Genomic DNA, 25,093 nt, shown 5'->3' with positions numbered 1-25,093 from the left:
GCCCACCGGCCCCCAACCTTAGCTGATGAACTGTACAATTCAATAAATGGAAATCCACTGGATGTTTTACTGCAGCTTGAACAGGAGCAGAAAATCTAAAATATATGGCAAATATCTAATCACTTTTTCATGTAAACTGAGGCCAATAAACCAAAAATAACATGTAAGTACACAGTAAAATATATATAATAAATATATAAATGAAAATACATAAAATAATGTACCAAAAAAAAGATAAAATCCCAGAGAATCGTTTGGAAAAAATTGGCTGAAATTCATAATTGCTAAACATTAATACAAAACAATGGCTCAGAACATACAAATGAAAAATAAAATGGAGTTCAGTGAAACTGGAACTGATGTCTCACTTATGATTGCTGGGAATATTCCTCACAGAGTGTTTGGGACTGAATTGGCAGTCAGGGAGTGAACTCTTGTTATTTTTTTCAGGCAATGGACTTTGAACAATCTCATCCTAGTGCAAAAAATTTTTATCAAAAAACTTCTTTTTTTTTAATTTCTGTGATTTCTATCAACTCATTTATTTTCTCAATTCCAATTTGCACGACTTTACATAGTCAATGGAAACGCAGCTACTATCACCTGAGTTAGAAGCAGCCGACACATGCGCAGAGTGGCTTTGAGTCGTTGAGTATGCCTTCAGAAACGTGCGCTCTTGCTGCTGAACGTCAAACACATGGTTGGCTAAAGATGGCAAACCTGTTGGAGTGCAATGGATATGTTGCAACTCGGGTTTTCAGGTTTCTCCGTGTGCCGTCTGTGCTTGGGTAAACCCTGCTTGTGCTACAATGAGCGGAAACAGAAGTCATTCTGACAGATTTATGTATTGCACCGTTAAGGGGAACACCGGCACGTGCCTAAGAAGCCAGGTTAGAGGGTGGGGAGAGAAGGGCTTGCTGGTGAACATCTATTGGACGACTTGGTCTAAAAGTAAACTTTAACCAACAGGAATCCACAGTTTTATAGAGGAGTCGAGTTCTGGACATGTTGATTTTGTTACAAAATAGCACTCTGAACATGGAGTGGCATTTTCCTGGTCAGAAAGAAGCTGGGAAGTCGAGCTGCAGGATGAAGTTGGATTTGCCTGCACATAGTTGGATCAGCTGTATTCTCCTATACTAATCCTAGAGGGGCGACTGAACTCTCATATTTGGGAAAAGATCAGAAGAAGAGGTGCTGAAAACTCAGCTGTTTAGAGCTGCATCTGATGTGTGTTGATGATGCCATTTGACAAAATGTAATGTTCATTGCTTGTTTTACAATTAGTGACTATATATTGTGAAGCAGTTTGAACTGCCTTGTTGCTGAAATGTGCTATGCAAAATAAATAAACTCAACTTCTTGGAATATGATGAAAAGTGAACGTAATAAAACAGGAACATCTGGTTGTAAAATGAGGGGATGAACTGGGGTCTTGAGAACTGACAGCCCTTTTGTGAGACGGCTAATGTTGAAGTCCAATGCAGACATGAAAACAGACCGGATCCAGCCTCCATTATAAAAGCCTCAGGCACATCCATCAGATGTGTGACAAAGGTTTTCACACAGGTTGTTGAGAGGGTCACAGATATGAAGGTTTAGTGATCCCGTAGCTCCAGAGATCTGCGCACGGTGGCTTGTTAACTATTTCTGAATTGTTTGAACCTTCTGTACTTTTAAGCCTTCCTGAACAAGCCGGGCATTTTGCTCTTCGAACAGTTAATACAAAAGACGCAGTCTTAGTAGTACTTTCTAATAAAATCAAACATGGAGAACCAACATTTTTGTTTTAGAGACATCCCTACTTATTATTATTCTTATTTAACATTCAATTAAATTGTATATTTTTACCTTTTTGTCTTTCTTTTGGTTTTGTTGTTTTGTTTGTATTTCCTTTGAATTCATGCAAAGCACTTTGAACCACAACGTTGCTGAAAATGTGTTATATAAATAAAATTACCTTACCTAGCAGTAGTTACTGTAGATGTAAATCCTCAATACTAAGTATAATTCTGAGTCCAGTTGCATCTTAAATTTTGCATTTCACTAACTTAGTATGCAGAATTACATTAAGTCGTGTTACTTATATGTATTATGAAAACATGAGGAAACAGATGTAACTACTGTATGTCTTGATGGATATGATTATTATATTTTATAGATTACTAGTAGTTTTCTTTAGAACTTGCATACCTAATGATCCCTGAAATTTTTACGTCTAGAATCCGTCATTTTCTTACTAAAGCCTTTAACATTTGCTTTCAGTCAGTCACATTTTCTGGAAAACCAAAGGCTAAATCTGCCCTCTGCCCATCAGTGAATCTTTCCAGCAACGCCACTAAGATGACTTGCTGCAGTGCATCTTGGAGCACTAACTTCAGTACAACCGACAGCGAGAATCTGAAACGTGTGATTAGAATCGCTGAGAGTCACTGGGGTCTCAATCCCTTCCTTGGAGGACGTTTTTATGAAGAGATGCCAGAAGAAAGGCCCTCTCTATTGTCAGAGGCGCCCCTTACCCCCCCCGCCCATGTGGCGTTTAATTTCCTGCCTTCTGGGGAAAAGATATCACTCTGCTGAATCAATAGCAAAGCAGAATGTGCAGCATCATCAGTAACATGCACTCAGTCCATTTGCAAAAAAAAACAAAACTTTATTTTAACTGTAAGCGTATATTACCATTACAGTCCAATTTAATTTAGTTTCTGTCTTTTATGGCTATATAAGATCATTCTTTTTGATCTCTTATTTTGAAAATCTATGAGTTCTTTAGTCTTTCTGTTAGGGCTGGACGATAAATCAATAACGATTCATACTGCGACAGACTCATGACCAATATCAATGGATAATATGTCTGAGAATATTAACTCATTTTACTGAACTCTGATGCAGAACCACACCGCATTCTGGAGGATATAGGCAGAGGACAGACTTTATCCATTCAACCTTTCACGGCCAGCTAAACAAAGATGGTAAAGTAAGGTAAGGTAAGGTAATTTTATTTATATAATACATTTTCAGCAACAAGGCAATTCAAAGTGCAAAGGCAATTCATGATGGCATCAACAAACTCACTCACTCTTTGGTTACCTAGCAACAACCTCTTGAGTAACTTGAGCAGCAGCAGTTTCAGGTGTCACTGTGCCTCATAACGTCTTTAAAATGAAAAAGAAACTGCATGGAGTGAAAACTGTGGATAAATTAATACATTTAATACTGATAATCAATTATCGATACTGATAAATGCTTTGATTGTGATAAAAGAGTGGAGTGTCAATATGATAATCATTGTTTTTGGTTATTTTATTTGTTAGTGATGGCCATTGAAAAAAAAATGAAATAAAACTTGGAAACTACCATCACAGGACGTTGTATTGTTTATCTGATGTAAATCATGTTGATGGAGATTTAAGGTACCCCGCTTAAATGATAGTTATAAAATTAGATAAAAATGAAGACCTTTGTTGTGCTTGAATTTGACGTTTATTTCACGTTGAAATTCCTTCCCAGAGATTGCTACTTAGAGCGGTAACACTTTATTTGAAGGGGGTTGAATAAGACTGTTATGACACTGTCATAAAGATGACATAACACCTGTCATGAACATGAATAAGCCTTCATGAATATTTATGACTGTTTTCATAAAGCGTCATTCGGTAAATTATGACACTTTTAATACAAAGTTGACATTATTCAAAATGTCTTTGTTATGACAACTAGACATTAACCAAGAAATCATTACTGATATAAATTTGTTATAAAAGAATTAATGATTGACCGAATGACGCTTTATGACAACAGTCATAAATATTCATGAAGGCTTATTCATGTTCAAGACATGTGTTATGTCATGTTTATGACAGTGTCATGACAGTCTTATTCACTCCCCTTCAAATAAAGTTTTACCCTTAGAGTGATGCACTATGGCTCAATTGTGAAATTTCTCACCAGACAGTTTAGCTAATAGTGACATCTCCTCATGCGTGACAATGACAATTTGTGAGGTTTCCGTATTGGGCAGGTAGTATTTGCAGCTCTGGAGGGGAAAAGCTTTAATTTCATGCTCTGTTATCAATCACTTCCATTACCACACTTTGCTTGCGTTTGACGGCAGAGACTAATAAAGGAAAAGCTAAAACCAAGGAGGGTGTTTTTGATGAAGGACACCGCATAGGTCTATTTATATTTTTAAACTCTGTCTTCCTGCTCTTTTGGGAGAATAAAAAGCTGTGAATTTTTGTATTGATAACCCCTCCACCATATAATTTCAGTCTCTCCCTGCACTTTTATGCCTTTCCCCGAACGGCTCGGTGCTCTTTCTCGCGGCTTCCTCTTCTGTCTGACTTGCCAGGTCTATAAATACAATGAAAAATCTGGCAGCGAGCGTGAGTAGGGATTTTTTTTTTCTTTTTTTTTTTGCATTACAGCTCTACTTTGCAAAGACTTGAGCGTGACACGGCGAGTACGCAAAAAAATGAATGATTGGATGCATATTTCACTGCCGTTCGCTTACACGAGCACTAACGAGGTTGTGTCTCATGAATTTTACCGAAGTGGTGTCTTGAAAATGTCAATGTGGGAAGTGGTGGTGGTGGTGGGGGGGGGGGGGAGGGCCGGTCGGAGGGCTCCAAAACAAACCGTGTTGGAGGTGAGGAGGATTTTAGCGCCCAGATCATAAAATGATATTGTAGTTCCATTGCCCTGGTTATGGGATCCAATTTGGGGCATCAGTCAACCTTAAATTTGTACCTGTCCGCAGTGGCAGGGGAAGCCTTGTAAAGCTGTAACAGGATGAGCGATCGGCTCATCTGTTAGTAATGGGACTGAGCGCTCCGGCCAGCTCTCATAATTTGATCCGGAACAAGCTTTGACAGAAACAGAGCACCAGATTAAGATGCATTCCTATCACACCACCTCCTGCTTGCTTCCCTTAGCAGCCTGCAGCTCTAGCCCCTCTGACTTTTCTCTTCCCCCACCCCACGCTTACCCCGCTGGCCACTTTTATTTGCTGTGAAATTTCACATTAACCTCCCATAACCTGCAGAATGCAGGCAAGACCAAAGCAACTTTCCAATCTGCGAGCACTTTTCCCTGAAAGATAACCGTTTTACCTTGTCACCTCCCCTTTCTGCCCCTCCGCCTCACCCCCCCACCCTCTTTCCCCATTTCAAGAGATAAACTCTAGCAGTGAAAAGAGTAACAATTTGCAGTAGGAGCTCCTGCGCCACAAAGACCTTATGATCCCATTCTGCAGTATCAGGCACTTAGAAGATGAGGTAAGCTTGTTTCTCCGGGCTTCCTCTCCAGTTATCGTCCTCCCGCAGGCGGACAAACACAGACGAGGGGTTGTCAGGGGGCAATCGCGGGGAGGGGGCAGAACGCAGCATGTGCCATGTTTCAATAAAGTTTTGGATTTAACTGCCATTTTTCATCAAAATCAGAAATCAAATCTTGGGCAAAGCGACCGTGGATATAGAGGCGAGATTAGGTGTAATTGAATAGGAATCCTCTTGATAGAGGAGAACTGGAGGTTGAAAGGCGGCGTTGGTGCTTTCAGATGAATTTTGGATTTGTGTGAGAAAACAAAAACCTGCATTCCTCCTTGTTTGTTTTGCCGGGGATTCTGTAATCTCACCAGCTTGCCTGCGTTTATTGTTTTTTCTCCCGCATCGTTCCCCCGTGAGCCGATGTCGTACTCATGAGCCTCCCAAGGACGGCGGATGGCGGGCCCAGAGTTACCGTAATATACAGCCTACTTAAGACCCCTTTGTATCCAAGTTAAGAATGTCACTCGCACAAGTGAAGGGCAGAGGGAGAGAAATATAGGCTAGCAGGTGGCGAATGGGGATTACAGGCTTTTGTGGAAGATGCTATTGGGGCTGTAATTATCATGAATTGGTTTTGCTGCAGACAAGGCGTATTGAAAAAGACAGGGGGTTGGAAAAATGTGTAGGTTTCTCTGCCTTGGTGATGGAGTATGGCTCCCTGTAGTCAACACACACCTCTCTGCTCAATGATTCCTATTCAGCAGTTTAATGCCTATTAGAACCAAACACATGTGTTTGACCTTAAGGACTTTATGCCTTTAGACACTTTTAATGCAAAGTTGCTCTAAAAGTTACATTAAAAGTCCATTAAAAGTGCCAACTTTGCATGACTTTGTAAATTATGATAATTTAATGCAAAGTTGGCTTTTTAATTGACTTTCAATGCAACTTTTAGAGCAACTTTGCATTAAAAGTGTCATTATTTACCAAATGACACTTCATGACAACTGTCATATACATTCATAAAGACTTCTTTATGTTCATAAAAGGTGTTATGTCATGTTTATGACAGTGTCATGTCAGTCTTATGCACACCCCTTCAAATAAAGTGTTACTGAAAAGCTCTTCCCAGGTGTATTGGTCAGATTTCAGGCTCCCTGTTTTTGATATCCACCAAATGGGGTGGGTGAATTTCTGAATGCCTGAAGCACTTCTGGCTGAAGCTGCACACCAAGTTGAAGAGATGAAAATGGATTGGTTTGTATTGAATTTGACACACATTTGTATTCTTAAAGAATGTATTTAAAACACATTTACAGATTACTTGACAGCCACAAGTTAGACTACCGAAGTGAGACTGCAGTCAGAAAAAGTAACTTAAAGTCTACAACACAATCCTAAACATCCAAAGTATCTCAAACAGTAAATGTCCAGAAAACAAAATCATATATTCAACACCAAGTCCTCCACACTGCTTATACAATGTCTTGTGCTTAGATTTCAAAACTCCTGAGGGACCAATGCAGCACAGCCAGGCTTCCTGAAGCTAGCTGGACTCATGATGCCATTATACTAATTTGATAACAGTCAAACATAGCATAATGGTAGCATTATCCTCCGTAGTCAATCAGGGATTTCTATTTTTGTTTGTGTGCTTGGTTAAATTGAAAGTTTACTTCTTCACATTGAAAATCCTTGTCGCCTGAAAATATGATAAAAACAAGATCAAATTGAGATCAATTTATCGACTTAATTGAATGTCTGGTATAATGTCCTGTTAAATGATGCATAAACAGATTTTTCTCTTTTAAATTCGATTCCTTCTCAACAGCGTAGAACATATTTTTTTTGTTGCAGAACCCCAAGAGGACATCTATCTCTATCTTCTTTGTTTTTAACCATCTTTATCTGGGATTAGGTTGTTAGAGCAACACTTTCAGCAGATATTTCCAGACTTCTTGGTCCTTAGCGGCCTCTCTCGGCTTTTCCAGAGGGACCCCAGGCCAGACAGGGCTGCAATGTGGATGACTGACAGCCTTGACTAGGCTCTCTTATTACCAAGACAGACTGGTGCAGTGTCTGTGACACTGCGGCGGCTGTCCTGGTCTGCCTTTCTCTATTTGTGTCCTGCTCAGTTATACCCCTAGTCATTAAAATGACACTAAGGCACCAAATTCCTTTCAATAGTCCACGACTTGAGATGAACTTGTTGTTTGAAATCCATCTATTCCTAGCTGAGGACATTCACTTCAAATATGGGGGTGATACTTCTGAACAATCTGCTAAAAATCACTCCGCTACCAGCTGGAGGCTTCTTTGTTTTTATAAGAATCATGCATTATAAATGTACAATACTGTGCTGAAGTAACGGGTCGCAGTTGTGTACTCATGATCAAAGCATTTTTATCTGTTGAAATTACATTCACATTGAGAGAGAAGGACACTTCAGCAGCCGTGCTGTCTGTCATGTGACCTGCTCTGTGCTGCGTTGTTCTTGGACCCCTTCAGCTACCCCAGAGGAGCTGCACACTCAAAACACAAAATAGCACTTCATTTAATCCACAACTTTTACTGCAAGTTTTGCCTAAACCAAATTACAGCATGAATAAGCAAAACATAGAGTCGTTAGCAAAACATGCTAAAGACAGCCTTTCGCTTCAGCAACCATCTCTGTATAAAAACAACGTCAGGCAGAGGAAGAATTAAAGGCCGTCTAGTCAGATATGTCTTTAGAACAGTCTTTCTCAAGCTGTTTGAGATGTGCAGCTGTGCTGAATGCGATATGTCCGTGATGAGGCGGTGAACAATGCTGCGCCCCATGCTGACTTTACACCTACAATAAAATTATTTATGTTGGGCTAGTTACTGGCTGAAACAAAATGTTTTGTTTTTGCCAAAGCAACTCAAGTCTTCTTCTCCTTTATTATGTTTCTAAATTACAAATAGCCCTAAAACTTCATTCGTGCACACAATACTTGTAGCAAAGAACTTTTTTGATTTCCATGTGTTTTCCATTATTGGAAAGCTTAGTATTCATACTTTCAGAATCTGTAAATAACTCAAAAGGCCCCCAGTTGACATGTTCGTTGTTTTACTGTGACCAGTCGCATTTAAAAACAGCATCACCTTCACATTTAGAAACGTATATTTTCATTTCAGATTGCGTATACTAAGATGTTGCGTTATTGGGTGGGGAGCAATTTCAAGTTAGGTGGTCCATGAGTGTTTGAGAAACGCTGCTGTATTCAAACAACGATGCTATCAGCATTTTAGGTAACACACTTTCTGGGCATTTAAGTAACTTTCCTAACTTGTATTGGAGCAGCACATTGACGCTGATGTGCAGAAATTCCAGTACGGAAAAACTATCCATCAGTAGTAGGATACAGAATCTTCCAGGACATCATTGGTGGGTGAGTTAAGTGGAACACAATCAGAATCCAAATTCAGACCTAAGCCCTGAATTTGGAAACAGTGTTAATTATTACATAGTCACAGTATTAATTTTTATATAGCAATGGACTGAAGGTAGTCACTGAAAAATGTCTCTTCTTAAACTGATCAGGGACAAAAATTTATGAAGGAGCCTTCCACAGTTACAATCACAATACAGAAAAAAAGCACAGCTCTGCCAGGGTCACTGACTAGAAATTAGCATCAAACTTAAGCAAACTATTTTCTTTAATCAGTTCTATAAGAAACAAAAATGCAAGTAGGTAAGCATTTCATGTTGCAAACTATGTTACAACCTATATGAATAAATAAATGAATGCTGAAAAAAGTCATTGAACATGTACTTGGTTTAAATTAGCAGAATTAAATGCTAACATCTCATAAGTATAATATACTGAACCTTAAAAATGTGTTGATGTAAACATCAAGTGATTTATTTTAAATATCTGGACTTCTCAGCTAGAATGTGTCTGCATGATAAATATGGTCTGAAACTGATATTATTATCTCCTATTTCTTCTGAAATAGGTTATAAGATTTCGACTGTAAGTTATGATAACAAGCTAGCCTGGGTAGTTATTGGTCTTTCTCCACACTACTTATCTTAGCATATCAGCCAGATGAGTCAAGGGAAAACAGCAGTTCAAGATTGTGTTACTTCCTATAATTCTGGTTTGATGCGTCTTCTCTTCTTAACAGTCTTGCTCTAATAGCTAAGGAGGACGGTCCTCACTCGGAGGCCAGTCCTGTCTCGGAGGCCGGTCCTGACTCGGAGGCCGGTCCTGACTCTGAGGCCGGTCCTGACTCGGAGGCCGGTCCTGACTCGGAGGCCGGTCCTGACTCTGAGGCCGGTCCTGACTCGGAGGCCGGTCCTGACTCGGAGGCCGGTCCTGACTCAGAGGCCGGTGTTCTGTGTATCTGTGCTACCCTTAAATCCATCCTACCTTGTGGTAATGCGCATGCGCATATCGATGTTACGTCACATACTGCTTACTTAGCAGATTCCTTATACGTCCTACCTGTTACGGTAAGTTTTATTTAATTTATTTTATACCTGACTTTCATTAAGCTGCTCTATTACGTCATGTTTTTAGTTTACATGCAGCATCTTGTAAATATATTTATAAATGGCTTTAGTTTGCCGTCTGCAATTTCATTGCATTGCAGACGGCAAACTCTATTAATCGCCAAACAAGTCATTGTTTGGCGATTAATCAGGACAACATACATTGTTTTGTGGCTATTTTGTCCATATACTTTAAAATATTTTAGTTTAATTACACTCTATTAATAAACTTTGCTAAATAGATGTTGGTAGCGATACTATGTGGGACTGAAGCTGTGTAATAGCCGTGTAATATTAGTGTACATGAGTCATATCCCATCATTTCAGGTGCACAGTGATCTGCACAGTTCAGTGGACACATCGTGGCTGCGCTGCATTTAGTAAAGTCTGTCATACAACGTATTAATGTGCAAAAAAGAGTTGCGGTGATCTGTAATTGTCTGTGTTTAATTTAATTCCAATAAAACCCCGTTTCCCCTGTCTGATACTGTTTTATTCTTACAAACTCCTCTGTATTTAAAATATTTTTAAAAGGATCTAATAAAAGCATTAGTGCATACATATATAGCTTTTCATTTTAAGCAGGTAGGATATTGTGGTTTTGTTGTGTATATAAATTTTTCCAATGCTAAGCTAAGCATAACTCCTAAGCTTCCACTTCAGTCCCGTCACTCAAATAAGGTTATCCAATGTATTTAACATTAACACAACCCGCTATAGTTTTCTGGTTGTAAACATGACGGTAGGAGTTTTGGACGCATAGCACTGACAGATAGACTTAGCCATCTATTCGTGCTACAGTAGGAAAATCTGACGAGATACCACTGATAGTCAGAACACTGGTCTTGACTCGGAGGCTGGTCCTCACTCGGAGTTAGGACTGACCTCTGAGTCGTCACTAGAAAAAAAGTCTTTCTGATCTTTCATTTTGTAAATGTAAACATTTTCTTTGAAGGAATAGGATTCTCCAGGTGATGTTTGAATTTTTCCACACTAACTTTATGTCTTCCTGGGTAATCAAGAAGTCCAATTAAATGCAGTCCAGAAGCAAAGTGGAAAGCATCTCTGGCGAGGTTTTGGAAAATCCGTTCACTCGGCTCTTCTGACACCTCTGAGAGAACATCCACATTTAATTCTCCTGTTTCTCTCAAAAGTACGATCAAAACCTCATGGAGTTCTTCCAAAAATGTTTCTGACAAGATCCAGTTGGTGCGTCCGCAGATTTTTCAATCACTTTCCAAAGAAGTTATTTTTTTCCCTGTAATCCGGGGTTGTTTCACCAGGATGGACTTTGTTGGAGAACCTTGTTTTCATGTTTCTTTAAAAAAAGTGAGCTGTGAGTTTTCGTTACTCATCTGTATTAAGCTGAGCTAAAATGTCCAAATGATTTCTGTGTTAACTGACCTGAGAATTAACTGACCAGTTGGTGATGTCATGGACTCTATGACATCACAAAGTCATTCTTAACAGGACCTCATGACACAGACATCATTTAAAGTCATGCTGATATCGTTGTCAGCAGCATGGCAACTGTTGCTAGGGGTAATAATAGNAAAAAAAAAAAAAGGGGATTGTGGGAAGATTTTTATGTTTTCTGGGGGAAAACCCCCCCGCCAAAAAAAAAAAAAAAAAAAAAATCTTACCAAGTGTTTTTGGTCCAGTTTTCTAGTGCAAATGTCTTAGTACACATGAAATAAGACAAAACTAATTTACAAGTAACTTTTCTGCAAGACAGGCAAGCTCAATAATTTCTTAACGATGGAAAAAGTACATGTTCCTTCAATATTGGCAGATTATTTCACACAACTGAAATACTCTTATAAGATTTTGTTTTTTGCAGAAGGGTACACACATACACATGGAAACTGGCAGTCCAGGATGAATGCTGAACTTTAAAGTACCTGTTCAAAATTTAATATCAGCAAACCTCAACAAACTGAAGCAACGCTGAAAAGAAATATGATGAATGTACCACAAGTAGGACGAATAGTCATACAGATAAAAAAAAAACTAAACATACTTTAGCTCATAATGATGTAGTAGAATGTGGAGGGCTTACATTTTCATTTATATAAATTCAAAGCATTTCATAATGTCTTGATATGCAAAACCACTGAGATTAAATAAAATCGGTCATTGTGGCGTTTTTGCACAAAATGTGACTTGCACATTACATGTTGTATTTTTCGTGGAGCGGCAAAATCCAGTCAGCAAATCAGTGCAAAAGTTACTTAATCAATTTTGATCAGCCAGTTGCCCGTCCATCAGCACAGGACGGAGGCTTTAGTTGTTCCAGAGAGAACTAATCCTTCCCACGGAGTCTGTAGCGGCTAGCTTTGTCTAGACTAGAATTAACGCGGGGCTTTAATTAAAACGTACTTTTGCCCGGTAAAGCCCCGCAAACACAATGGCAACTTTTACATTTGACACGAGGCAAGAGATCAGCAACTCCAGTCAATCAGAGATCGAGCTGGAAACATTTCAGGAGGAGGTGGGAAGCGGAGAGGGTGAGAGTGTTGCTCGGGAAAAAAAGCTCGGCACACACACCTTCACACAGATTAGTAGAACCTGTCGAACGTTCAGGCAGCGAGTAACAAACCGTTTAGAGCCGGAAAGCTCGGCTTTTCGGCGAGAATGCTGTCGAAACGTGTTTTTTTTTTTTCTTTTTACAACAGCAAAAATGTCAAATCAAAGTCGAAGCATTTAAAACACGGCAGTTAATGATGCTTGCACGAACATCTACCTTCTACCCCCACTAATTATTTCTGCAATGCGTCGTTCTCATGTAACATTTACCAAACATTACTGGTTTTCTGAATGAGGACACACACAGGCAGACCACACACTGTGTGTCAAAGCGTGCAGCGGCACAACACAGCAACACACACACACACTTTGAGCTGGGAATCTGGCTCTGAAGATAATGCTCCATTAGCCTAGGCTGCAGAAAAGCCTGCCAGTCCTTCAAAAAAGCTGCCAGAGTTGTTTTATGCCAACTCTTATTCCAAAAGAGCACAAAAGAGAGCAAAAAAAGAAAGAAAAAAGCGCCCGCTTCCTCAAAACTCCTCCTCCTCTTAATTATCCTCATTTCACATTCATGTCCTCATAGCCGACATAGTTTTAGTACCTTGCGTACGTCAGAATAATCGTATCAGTCTGATTGGGAACATTAGGTCAGTTCAGAGGAAAAAAAGAAAAAGAAAAAGCCAACGCTCTGCCACCTCCGATGTTCATTTGTTCTGGGAACTTTTCCACATTAGCGGGTCGAAACACAGAACTGAGGGGTCCGCCGCTGCGATTACATAAACTTTTTTTGCTCTCGTCCTTACAGCATCGCGTTTGGGCAGAGACCTTTGAACCAGCGTGCAAAATGAGGCAGCACGGTGAGGAATTCACAGCCGTGTCACGCCCCTGGTTAGCGGATAAGCATTCAGCGCCATTCTCGTCATTTCACATCGGAGAACCAATGTTAGCGCGCTGGTGCTACTAGAGGAACGGGGTCAGGAGCTCAGGAAGAGCTATGGGGTTTTGTTCTACAATGGCAACAAAAGTCAAGGGGGAGGGGGGGGAAATCTCTTTTTATTGCTTTAAGCTAACTTCAGTGAGACTTTAAGCTAACTGAAGTTAGCTTAAAGCAACATGTGTGCTAAGAGTCCATGTAGATTGCCTGTCCTTTTCAGTGCAGCACAATACTGTAAACATTTTTCAAGTGTGGATACAAGCTTAAAAATTTGTATTCTCACCCCTCACGCTGTATGTTTGTCATAATTCCCGTGAGCCACTCGAATTTCAGGACATTGGTCGTTTATCAAAATGGCCGCCGTTTTTCAGCCTTTTAAAACCAGTCATTGCCATAAAATGTTACCCGTTTTCATGACTTGAATAAATTTTATGTCGCATCATATGCTTTTGACTTTGGTCATCTTGTTGATACAACTTTAAAGTAATAATACACAGCAAATCAGAAAAACTGAGATATTTACTGACAGTTGCTAAAATGTTATTGATGTAATTGTAGTGAAAAAAAAGGCTGAGTACTAATGCATGTCACAAATTTCAGGATTTTTTCTCCCCTCATTGTGGAAAAGAAAAAACTTATACATTTTGCTTCCACTTCACAACTGTAGGCAAGTTACCGTTTGCATCTTCAAATTTCACGCACAACACTGGAGGGCCAGAAGACTATTCTTTTATTTCCTATCCATAGCCGCTCTGCCTTGGTAGAACAATTCTGTTAATTAGTGACACAGCAGTGGTTCATTAGCCAATTTAAACAGCTGCTCTACTGATGATCTGTCAGAGTTGGTGTGTGTGGTTCACCTTTTTTATTTTTATTTTACTGAACTGAAACACGCTGAATTCACATCTACATGCTAAAGTAGTCAAAGTCAAGCTAACATAGCTATACTACTTCCCTGTCCCTCACTATTTTTAATTAAAACTTTTTCCTGACCTGTTAAATGTGATCCCCCTTGGACCTTGTTATCTAGTTGTCATAGTGTTGACAATTAAAACCAATGGCAGTCATTGCAGTATTTTGCACTCCAGCAGAGAGTTGGTCTTGCACACTACTTTGTGTCAGTCTATCAAATAATTCCCCATTCCCCAAAACACATTGACATCTGTGACTGTGGGACAAGTTATGGAAAGTCTTTCGTAAGGTACAGCAGGCATTACTGTTAACATCCAACAGGTTCTTACAGCATGAGGGTAGAAGGGCAGCCGGCTTAGGCAAGCAGCTGGTGATACAACGAAAACCTCATCTGCACCGAGATCAAGTTCAGTCAGACCGCTGCAGGAGAGCTCCAAGTCTGCAGTCTGGGGTGCATCGCCTTCAGCAGTGACTGCAGAAAGACAGAAAGAGAAACTATTAGACAACATAGCAGGGGCTTTGTGTCCACACAGACACACTTTCACAGCTAGGAGGAAGCTTGCGAGCCGCAGCAGCGGCTCTATGTAAAATGCTCTGCAACCTACATCAACCCAGAAGAGTTGTGTGGCTCGTCACCAAAGATAATGGCATTTAAAATAAAGTAGGAAGCTTATGAAGATGGAAAACAGCCTTTTTTTGTCAGTTGTTTCTGAACAATATTAACTGGGGCCACAATGGCGTATGTAATGAGCCTAATTCTCAATATGTTGTAATAAAAGAGAGCGAACATGCTAGCACTAAGGAGCCCGGTCCTGACTCGGCGCCCGGGGAGCCCGGTCCTGACTCGGCGCCCGGGGAGCCCGGTCCTGACTCGGCGTCCGGGGGGCCCGGTCCTGACTCGGAGCCCGGTCCTGACTCCGAGTCAGCAGAGAAAACTCAGAGGCCAAACTAAGACTGGACAAAACTCAAAGTTTTTCCACTCTCATCAAATTTTATTTGTATAGCACATTTCAGCAGCAAGGCATTTCAAAGTGCTTTACATAATGAAAATAAAAGCATGTGACAATTAATAAACAGTAAGAAAGAGAAAGAGATTTTGAAAAAAAAAAAGATTAAAAAAGATAAAAACATTAAAACCTGCACCCCTTTTAGGACTTCAGTTAAACGCCATTTAACTGGGACTCTTAACCTCTGGGACTTTTGTCAAAAACGCCGTTTGACAAGGACTCCAACCTCTAGGTTTTTAGTTGAAACGCCGTCAACTGGGTCTCTAAACCCCATAGGACTTTAGTTAAACGTCTTTTAACTGGGAGTCTTACCCACGTTTTCTACGAGTTGGGGACAGTACCCACGCCTCTCCGGGGGGGGCTTTACATAGACGGTGTGAAAGAGAAATAAAAAGAAGTTAAGAAATAGATGAAAAGTAAAGATAAAAACATTAAAAACATCGAAGACATCAAAACCCGCAATTTAGCCATAAGCAACTCTAAACAGGTGGGTTTTAAGTTGAGATTCAAAGGTTCTCAGTGTTTCAGCTGTTTTACAGTTTTCTGGAAGTTTGTTCCAAATGATGCATAGAAGCTGAATGCTGCTTCTCCTCATTTGGTTCTGTTTCTGGGGATGCAGAGCAGAGCCAGAACCAGAAGATCTGAGGGGTCTAGACGGTTGGTACAGCAATAACAGATCTTTAATGTATTATGGTGCAAAACCGTTCAGTGATTTATAAACTAACAATATTAGATTTATATAAAAAGTATTTTAAAGTCTATTCTCTGAGATACAGGGAGCCAGTGTAGGGACTTTAAAATCTTCTTAGAGGGTTCTTGAGTCTCAGCATCGTCTGAATTATCTCCACAACAGAAAGCATGTTGAATGTACTTCCAGGCCTTTCTAAGATGGTCTTGTGGAAGATTTGGACTTTTAAATTAATCGCCAAATAATTTTTTCCACCATATTTCTTCTTTCCTCTTCGGTTCCACGTTTGAAACCCGTCTCTTTCGCGTCCCTCAAAAATCATTCAGGGTCCATGCCTGCCTGAGTATAATCCTCACTCAGGCAGTTTTCATCTGAGTACAAGTCGTCACTAGGAAAAAAAAAGTCTTTCTGATCTTTCATTTTGTAAATGTAAACATTTTCTTTAAAGGAATAGGATTCTCCAGGTGATGTTTGAATTTTTCCACAATAACTTTATGTCCTCTTGGGTAATCAAGAAGTCAAATTAAATGCAGTCCAGAAGCAAAGTGGAAAGCATCTCTGGCGAGGTTTTGGAAAATCCGTTCACTCGGCTCTTCTGACACCTCTGAGAGAACATCCACATTTAATTCTCCTGTTTCTCTCAAAAGTACGATCAAAACCTCATGGAGTTCTTCAAAAAATGTTTCTGACAAGATCCAGTTGGTCCGTCCGCAGATTTTTCAATCACTTTCCAAAGAAGTTCTTTTTTTCCCTGTAATCCGGGGTTGTTTCACCAGGATGGACTTTGTTGGAGAACCTTGTTTTCATGTTTCTTTAAAAAAAGTGAGCTGTGAGTTTTCGTTACTCATCTGTATTAAGCTGAGCTAAAATGTCCAAATTATTTCTGTGTTAACTGACCTGAGAATTAACTGACCAGTTGGTGATGTCATGGACTCTATGACATCACAAAGTCATTCTTAACAGGACCCCATGACACAGACATCATTTAAAGTCATGCTGATGACGTCGTCAGCAGCATGGCAACTGTTGCTAGGGGTAATAATAGCATGCAGTGAGCATGCGCTATGAAAAACAATAGAATCTGTGGCACTAAATACATTATTCCCACAAGTCTGAACTGGAAGTGATCTGCACAGGGGGTCCAGGGAACCAGTGGCCCCTCCACTTTACCGCCCTACACATTTTTATTTGGGTTCTGTCTCCTAACAGGCATAGTAGGGCAAGTGTCAATGGGACCGCTACATTCAACCAGTTACTCAGCAAATCCACCAGTTTAACCCAGAAGGGTTTGACCAATTTCTTGTCCCATATTCAGTGCATCGGCTTGTTTTGTTGGGGGCAAAATGAATCGTAGCAAAGAAAAAAAAAAGAGTCGCAGTAATAATAATATTACTAAAGTAAAAGAAAAACGTACAGTGCTGTGAAACTACTCTAATAAATACTTTCTTCTTTTTTTTAAAAAAGTTACTCATGGGAATGTAACCAGATTTGAACATAGGCAACATCATCAGTAGCCTACAGGCTACTTGTTAACAAGCTCGAGGTGCTGTATTTTTATTAGCTAGTAATCTTTTAGCCAACATTAACTACATCCAACAGCATTTGAACTCAGTCGGTTAGTTTGGGTAAAAAACTGTGCAAAGTTCTTTGTGTTGTGCTGGTTTGCTGCCATAATTCTAATATCATTACATTTTATTTTCAGCCCCTTAATTATATTTACAACTTACATTGCTGACGGCCTATCTCATAATCTAAAAAGCTTGAAAACGTATCATTAGAAAAACAAATAACAGTGAAACTTACAAATGTCCACAAAGAGAAATAGGAAACACTCCATGAAAGACGTAAACAGGCTGCAGACAATCAATTACGATTAGCCTAGCACTTCCACAGACCACTCTAAATGAAAACACTGTAAAAGACAAAAGGCAACAAAGGTAAAAAGTTGGCAGAACTTAAAATTAGAAATAGTTTTACTGCACTTTAGCAGCGTATTTATTTAATTTGTTTATTTCATTCATTTACAGTTTAAAATGAACCCATTGTCTCATGTTGACATAAACAAATGTTTTGAATGAAAAGGTAAGTTTGAAGAAAAAAGAAACTTATAGTCAACCCCTTCTCTCAAAAGTCAATTCACTAAGCCATAAACAACTAAACATCAATCAAGCATCCATATAGATCTTTAAACACAACATAGGCAACATGTATAAATAAAGATAATAATAAAGAAAAAATATATATAATTTTTGCAACGACACAGCGCTCTACTGAATCAATACACTTCATTATTCTTTTATAGTATATTATATTTTATTATTTTCATGAAAGTACAAATTGATTTACTCTCTTTGGTGTCTTTAGACGAATTGTTCAACAACAGAAACACAGAGCTCCATTTATTTAGTTCTTACTATGTTTTTTTTATTATTTTATGTCTGATCTTCTCAAATTATAAATGCCATCTCTTTTAGTAAAACAATAGTAATATACTGCTACATATTTTGCAGACTATTATAGTACACCAAGTCGTGACCTTTCATCAATTTGACGTTGAAGGTCAGTGGATTTGTTGGATCTCTGTGACGGTTTCTGCGTATATTTTTTTCAAAAACAAAAAGAGAACTTGAACTTTGAACTATCCCACATGGAAACCGTTGCTGCACTTCTGTGATAGCGACCTTAGTGAGGTTTTGCCTCAACATTAACGCCACCGCTGTGAATTTATCGAGCCTTGGCTGTCACAGATTCAGCTGTTTAAAACATTTTGATTACTGCTCTACCTGAAGATATGGACAGGTTTAGGCAAGTACGTACAAGGACAATTTCTGCTATACCCGACTGGCATGTTCTCTTGTCTTTCTTATTTTGTGAATGGTTAAGAGAAACGGGATTATGTGTTGCATCATATTAACAGTCGCGGGAAACAGGAATTAGTTTATTATATGGGTCAGTTTAAAAAAAAAGAAGCAAAAATACAAATGAATAAATAAATGGTTCTGTTACTTTTATTCTCTAAAATTGCTGTGTTGCTAAACCTTTGGCTCAGCTGATTTTATTAAAAACAGCTGAACTTTTTTTTTTCTTTTTCTTCTTTTAATGCGAGATTAACAACAACGGAATGATTCCATTTAAGGATTATGACACATGTTTGGCAGATGTGCAGATAACCCCTGGCACTTCACAAGTGGAGTACTTGTTTGAAAGAGCAAAGAAAAGGCACCATGTAAATCAGAGAATCCATTCCCACGCAGCCAAACTGATGGATCTTCTTCCCCGCCCTGCGTGGAGGGTACACTTTAAAGTCTGAATGAGCGCAATGACTACATGAAAAGATTTATAGCCTTGATGGTGTTATTTTCATTCCTGAAATATTCCAGCCAAAAGTCTAAAAAAAAAAAAAAAAAAAAAAAAGTGGCGCGAATAAATCTAAATCAACATCCACAATAGCTTTGCTTTTGAAAGGCCCTCGGCTCGTCGTTTCGGCGCCATTACTGATGCACTCCGGCGTCATAAAGTTGAATTTAAATAAATAGCCGAGTAGAGCGTAGCTGCTCAGTCATTGAGGAATTCACATTGTGGGAATACATGGATCTGTGCAGGTGTGTCACCTCCCAACCTGCACGGGGCTGGTTGCTGTCGTTGTCCTGCTCTCCGGTCATCTCCGGACCGGCTTGATTCTCAGCCATCAGCTGGAGCTCACTGATCTCGGCGGCAACGCTCTGGATTCCCTCCGTGACCTACAACACAATGCACGCAGAGTATTCATCGTATCAATGCTTGAAACACATTGTGGGCTGTTTTAAACCCCCAAAAAAAAAAAAAAAAAAAAAACATGGAAATCTTGGAAAGCATAGCTTTACCGTGGATCTGACAATTTCCAATTTGACTGGCCAAGTTGGAAAGTAAATTTGGGCCCCCCCCCCCCCCCAATCAGTAACACACTAACCACAACACTCTTCAGTGTGGAAGTCGTTACTGAAGTACTTGGCTGTAGTTTTTACTGGGTGCTGCTTATTTTTCATTCTGCAGCAAGAATAGATCTACCTATCACTGATGTTTACAGTAATTAATGCTAAATGTGACGACAGCTTGACAGCTGACTGTTGGAGTCGACTACAACTCTGACAACTTAATGACAGAAAGGTTAGAAAGAAGTATTTTGGCCGATCGGTTTTGGCATTACAAAGTTCGGAGATTGAATATTGACCAAATTTATCCGATCGGTACACATCTCTTGTTTTGCTTTTGCTGTGCTCCACATGTTTTTACCATCAAGACAAATCAAGTTCGTAGTCTTGATTGGCTCTGCCTTGTGATTTGAGATCGTTTGTTCACACTTAGTTCATGACACGAAAAATTATGATTTTTACTAGAGGTGTGCCGATCGATCGGCTATCGATCATAATCGGCCGATTTCCNCTTTGGCCAGGATGGACTTTGTTGGACAATGTCTTTTTGACTTTTGTCCAAAAAGAGACCTTAGGCCTCACATCCATTTCCCTCTGTGGGCTTTCGTCAGTCATTTTTATTGTGGCGAGCTAAAACGTTCAAATGAATCTTGTTTGGCTGATTTGTGGTAACTGATCAGAGAATTAACTGATCAGTTGGTTATGTCATGGACTCTATGACATCATAAAGTCATCCTCAGAAGGGCCTCATGACACAGACATCATTTAAAGTCATGCTGATATCGTTGTCAGCAGCATGGCAACTGTTGCTAGGGGTAATAATAGCATGCAGTGAGCATGCGCTATGAAAAACAATAGAATCTGTGGCACTAAATACATTATTCCCACAAGTTTGAACTGGAAGTGATCTGCACAGGGGGTCCAGGGAACCAGTGGCCCCTCCACTTTACCACCCTACACATTTTTATTTGGGTTCTGTCTCCTAACAGGCATAGTAGGCAAGTGTCAATGGGACCGCTACATCCCATTGGTCAAACCGAGAAGGGTTTGACCAATTTCTAGTCCCATATTCAGTGCATCGGCTTGTTTTGTTGGGGGCAAAATGAATCGTAGCAAAGAAAAAAAAAAGTAGCGCAGTAATAATAATATTACTAAAGTAAAAGAAAAACGTACAGTGCTGTGAAACTACTCTAATAAATACTTTCTTCTTTTTTTTTAAAAAGTTACTCATGGGAATGTAACCAGATTTGAACATAGGCAACATCATCAGTAGCCTACAGGCTACTTGTTAACAAGCTCGAGGTGCTGTATTTTTATTAGCTAGTAATCTTTTAGCCAACATTAACTACATCCAACAGCATTTGAACTCAGTCGGTTAGTTTGGTTGAAAAACTGTGCAAAGTTCTTTGTGTTGTGCTGGTTTGCTGCCATAATTCTAATATCATTACATTTTATTTTCAGCCCCTTAATTCTATTTACAACTTACATTGCTGACAGCCTATCTCATAATCTAAAAAGCTTGAAAACGTATTATTAGAATAACAAATAACAGTGAAACTTACAAATGTCCAGAAAGAGAAATAGGAAACACTCCATGAAAGACGTAAACAGGCTGCAGACAATCAATTACTTTAATGACAAATTTAGAAGCATTTTTTTTGTTTTGTTTTTCTTCTGTCTAAAGTATCACAAAACTGGCAGGGATATAAGCTTTCTTTGACAAACTCAGTGTTTTCTTTTGTCGATGTGGTTGTTGAGCCAAAAAATAGTTTTATTTCTGGGACAATTAAAGAACAGATTAGTAAAACTAAGAGCGAGAAAAAAAAAAGTATTATATTGTTTTTTTACAGCGTGGGAGGAGAAGCCTACTGAAGCAACAAGTGCCGGAATCCACACAGAGCCCGCAATAAAGGCAGCTTTTCTAATCAGAAACCAGCACTCTTCATTTCTGCCTTTTCATAACATAAAATATTTTTTTCATCAGAAACACTTTAGATGACTTTATTAATTAGCAATCTTCTCTTATTCAACTCCCCCATTCTACCCTTGTCTAATTTTCTGGGCTTGAAAAAGAGCAGAGAACAAAGGGCTGCAGATGAAATGAATTGTTATCCCCCCCGCTAAACCCACAGAAACCTCTCTTGGCCATCAGATTTCCTCTACGCCACTCTGCCTGTTGCCATTGTTCTTTGACACGGTGTAATATAAATGCCACTGGCAGCGCTGATTATCAGCAAACCCCTAGAGTCCCGACTGTATTAGAGCTACATTTCATTTTCTAAATGCTAAATTTCCTTGAAAAGAAAAAAAAAAGAAAGGCCATTAAAGGTCTGTTCTGGGGGGGGAAAACCACCCTTCCTTAACCCCCCAGATAATTCAACATTTGTATAATTACAAGTTTAGAAAGACCAACCAACCATCATCATCATCATCTTCTTCTCAGAAGCGAATGCCTAAAGGAGCTCTCCTTCCCGGTGCTCGCCATGGCCCAGGTCACACAGCTGCCTGAGCTCCAGTGGGAGACTTAAGTCAAAATTTGCCAGAGTTAGACAATAAGTCAAACACGGAAGATGAGGCAGGATTAAATTAAATGAATGGAGGGGGGAAATTCTCAAAGGATGTTTTTTCCAGACGGAGATTAATGACAGAAGCAATAGGCTGTTAAGGAGGATGTCAGTGACAGTAACATGATTTGGCTCAAGTCAATGGCTTTTTGATTGTGATCTGCCAGAAGCGTATCGAAGCAGTCGTCTAACTCCTGGTTCACGTGGCAGGATTTTAATAATCTCAGCTGGTTTTCCCAAACCTGAGAAATCCCACACATGATGATAAAACGTCACCGATACATCAGGTTTGGTCGGACGGTGTGTGATGTCCAGCCACACCGCAAATGCAACTCTTTACGCACAGACATATTTCACTCAAACATTCAGATGTGATTTCAGAGTAAACAAACGCGGCGGCCTATGAAGAAGCAATGGCGATCGTTTTTAACAGAGAAAAAAACGACACACTAAGATGTCTCTGATGTCTACCGGACTTTCTGGTGAACTCTGGCAGTTGTTTTGACGTCTGTGTATTTTGGATCTATTAAAAAGCCTTAAAATACCCAAAATTCGACTACATGCAGTATTGAGTCAACATCACTTTCCAGTCCAGGCACCTTTATGCAGTATAACCTTGTAATTTGACATTCAGCAGTATTTTACCCTTTGTAAGTTCATACATTCATTCATGGAAACAGTGCAGTACACTTCTTTAGTCTTTAATATGACTAAAACTTTAATATGAGGTAGTGTTTGATGAATGTTGCATTTCATAATTTGAGAGGGCAGGTTCTGCTCTATGAAAGAAGTCCGGGGAATAAAGAGCTTCTTTTGAGCTGAAATAGAGAACATATTTGGACACCATGTTACAAAAACACATCGATTTGCTCACCTGCTCCTGAAATGAAGGGAGGATTTGGTAAGTTTGTGTTCTGTTCATATTTACCAAGTGATAACGGAGAGCTTCCAAATAAATAACAGCTTTTTTAATGTTGTCATTGTTCTTAACTGTATGTATGAAGGTTATACATTGGTGTCATGCAAATTCAATATTAAAATTGCACAGATGAAATGATGAGCAGCTATCCCACATTTCAAAGGAGTCTACTTTGTTTTTGGAAAGTAATACAGATTTACTCAAACTGAGACCTAAAAGAAAACAAAAACCTGTAAGGAGCCATATTATGTATTTTTGAGGCATTTTATAGCACAATCAAATAACCGTTAACTGCAATTGTTATAAAAATGATCTATACATCAGCTGTGACTTAAAAAAAATGTGTTCATATTTTAACACCTTGAAATTGGGTCTCTGTCCCTTTAAAAACTCCTGCTCTCTTTGAAACGTCACCTTCAGGAAGTCACCACTACTTTGCTCCTCTATTAACGATGCTGGTAATAACAAAGTAATAACACCATTTCACTGAGAAGTACCTCCTATGATGAGCTCAGGAGATGCACTATTCCACCAGATGTTTGCTCATTGCTGCTGGCTAGTCTGAAGGAGCCGAGTAGGGGAGTTGCGGGGAAGGTGTGAGGCAGAAGCTTGGAAGCTGCAGCTCTGAGGAGGAGCTTCAACATTGAAGGCGGAGCTAGGTCCACCCAGGTATTTTGCACAGTTGAATAGTTGCCAAGGGAGATTAAAGGATTTCTCAAACGTGCATGAAATAATCAAAGCAACACCCCAGGTATGTTTTAAATGAGAGAGTAACATTATAACATGATGCAAAGTTCAGAAAAGTTGATTTTACATATTGCTCCCTAATTTAATAAAACCTGTTTAGTCTTTAAAAAGTAGGAGAAACTTTTTCCTACTAGAAAGAAACTACAAAAGTAGGAGAAAGTCAAGTTTTGTTTACCAGTCTAACCCCCCAGAGGACGTTTCAAGAGAAGGAAAGCACATATGATAATGTGTGGCATTAAAAAAAGAGGAAGAAGCAAAAGGCTGACATACTTCTTAGGTCTGTAGTCAGGGATGCTCCTGTCAAGGGAGATGCGGTCGCTGAGCTGAGCGTTGTAGCCGTACTCCTCATACTTCCCCTCTGCATCGTGGCTGTCCTCCCCCAGAGTGGCAGCGGCTCCCCCCTGGCCGAGGCCTCCGGGTCCCTCCACCAGCCCCATTGGCTTCGCCAGACCTTTAAATGAACCAGAAGAACAATCATGAAGACACGGGAGGACAAGCCTCTGTGAAAACACTGAGAGATTAGCAAAAGGGGAGACAGGCGAAGTGAAAGGCCACGAGAACGAGCAGCTGACTGACATTTTGTATCAGTGAAAGGAGACCAGTGTATGGCAGCTCTGAGACCCACCAGGCCATTATTACACTGGCGGGAAAGGAGAAAAAAAATATCCCAGAGGATGCTGCTGTCAGAATAATACACAGTGGCTTTCAGAAAAGGAACAGAGGGATGTTTCAGAAATAAAGAGCAAAAAGGAGATAAAGTGGTGCTTTCAGATGGTCTGTCATTAGCAGTTCGATAAAACTGTCTCATTATTACCTTTTTGTATTTTTTGCTTAACATTTTCTTTGTTCAATTCTACTTTCTTCCACCTTTCCCCTGATCTCTCCACTCTTTCCAGCTTGGTTCTCCCTCTAACTTCGGTTTGAGTTTTCTCAGGCCCATTTCGGTGTGTTCCCATGGTAACTCAACTTTGTGTAGACTCTCTCTCTCTCAGAGTTTGTTTTTATTCCACTTTAATCATGTTTTATCTGACCTGCATGGAAGCCCTTTCCTTACTAATCAGACAATCAGACCTTGGTGTTTTTTAGTAAATTATTTCAA

General features: G+C 39.6%; 1 protein-coding gene and 1 long non-coding RNA gene across 3 annotated transcripts in view; both read right to left on the bottom strand.

The window, feature by feature from the left end:
• The window catches only part of LOC106962167 (polypeptide N-acetylgalactosaminyltransferase 9-like), a 97,002-nt gene that overhangs the window by 55,514 nt on the left and 16,395 nt on the right, over positions 1-25,093 (bottom strand). For both annotated transcript variants that reach the window (XM_015056399.1, XM_015056400.1), the window contains one exon: positions 24,265-24,445. In XM_015056399.1, coding sequence (XP_014911885.1) covers positions 24,265-24,445 — 181 coding nt within the window. The remainder of the gene's footprint in view (positions 1-24,264; positions 24,446-25,093) is intronic.
• On the bottom strand, positions 12,437-19,648 carry LOC106962168 (uncharacterized). Its single transcript, XR_001427917.1, has 2 exons — positions 19,473-19,648; positions 12,437-14,630 (listed from the first exon to the last, which is right to left on the bottom strand). It is a non-coding gene; the product is annotated as an uncharacterized LOC106962168 (long non-coding RNA).

This window comes from Poecilia latipinna, unplaced genomic scaffold, assembly GCF_001443285.1.
Source record: "Poecilia latipinna isolate Pla-1442-1.1 unplaced genomic scaffold, P_latipinna-1.0 Scaffold1380, whole genome shotgun sequence".
Lineage (NCBI taxonomy): Eukaryota > Metazoa > Chordata > Actinopteri > Cyprinodontiformes > Poeciliidae > Poecilia > Poecilia latipinna.
Note: the sequence above shows the minus strand (reverse complement) of the source record. Positions and strands in the feature narration are given on the sequence as shown.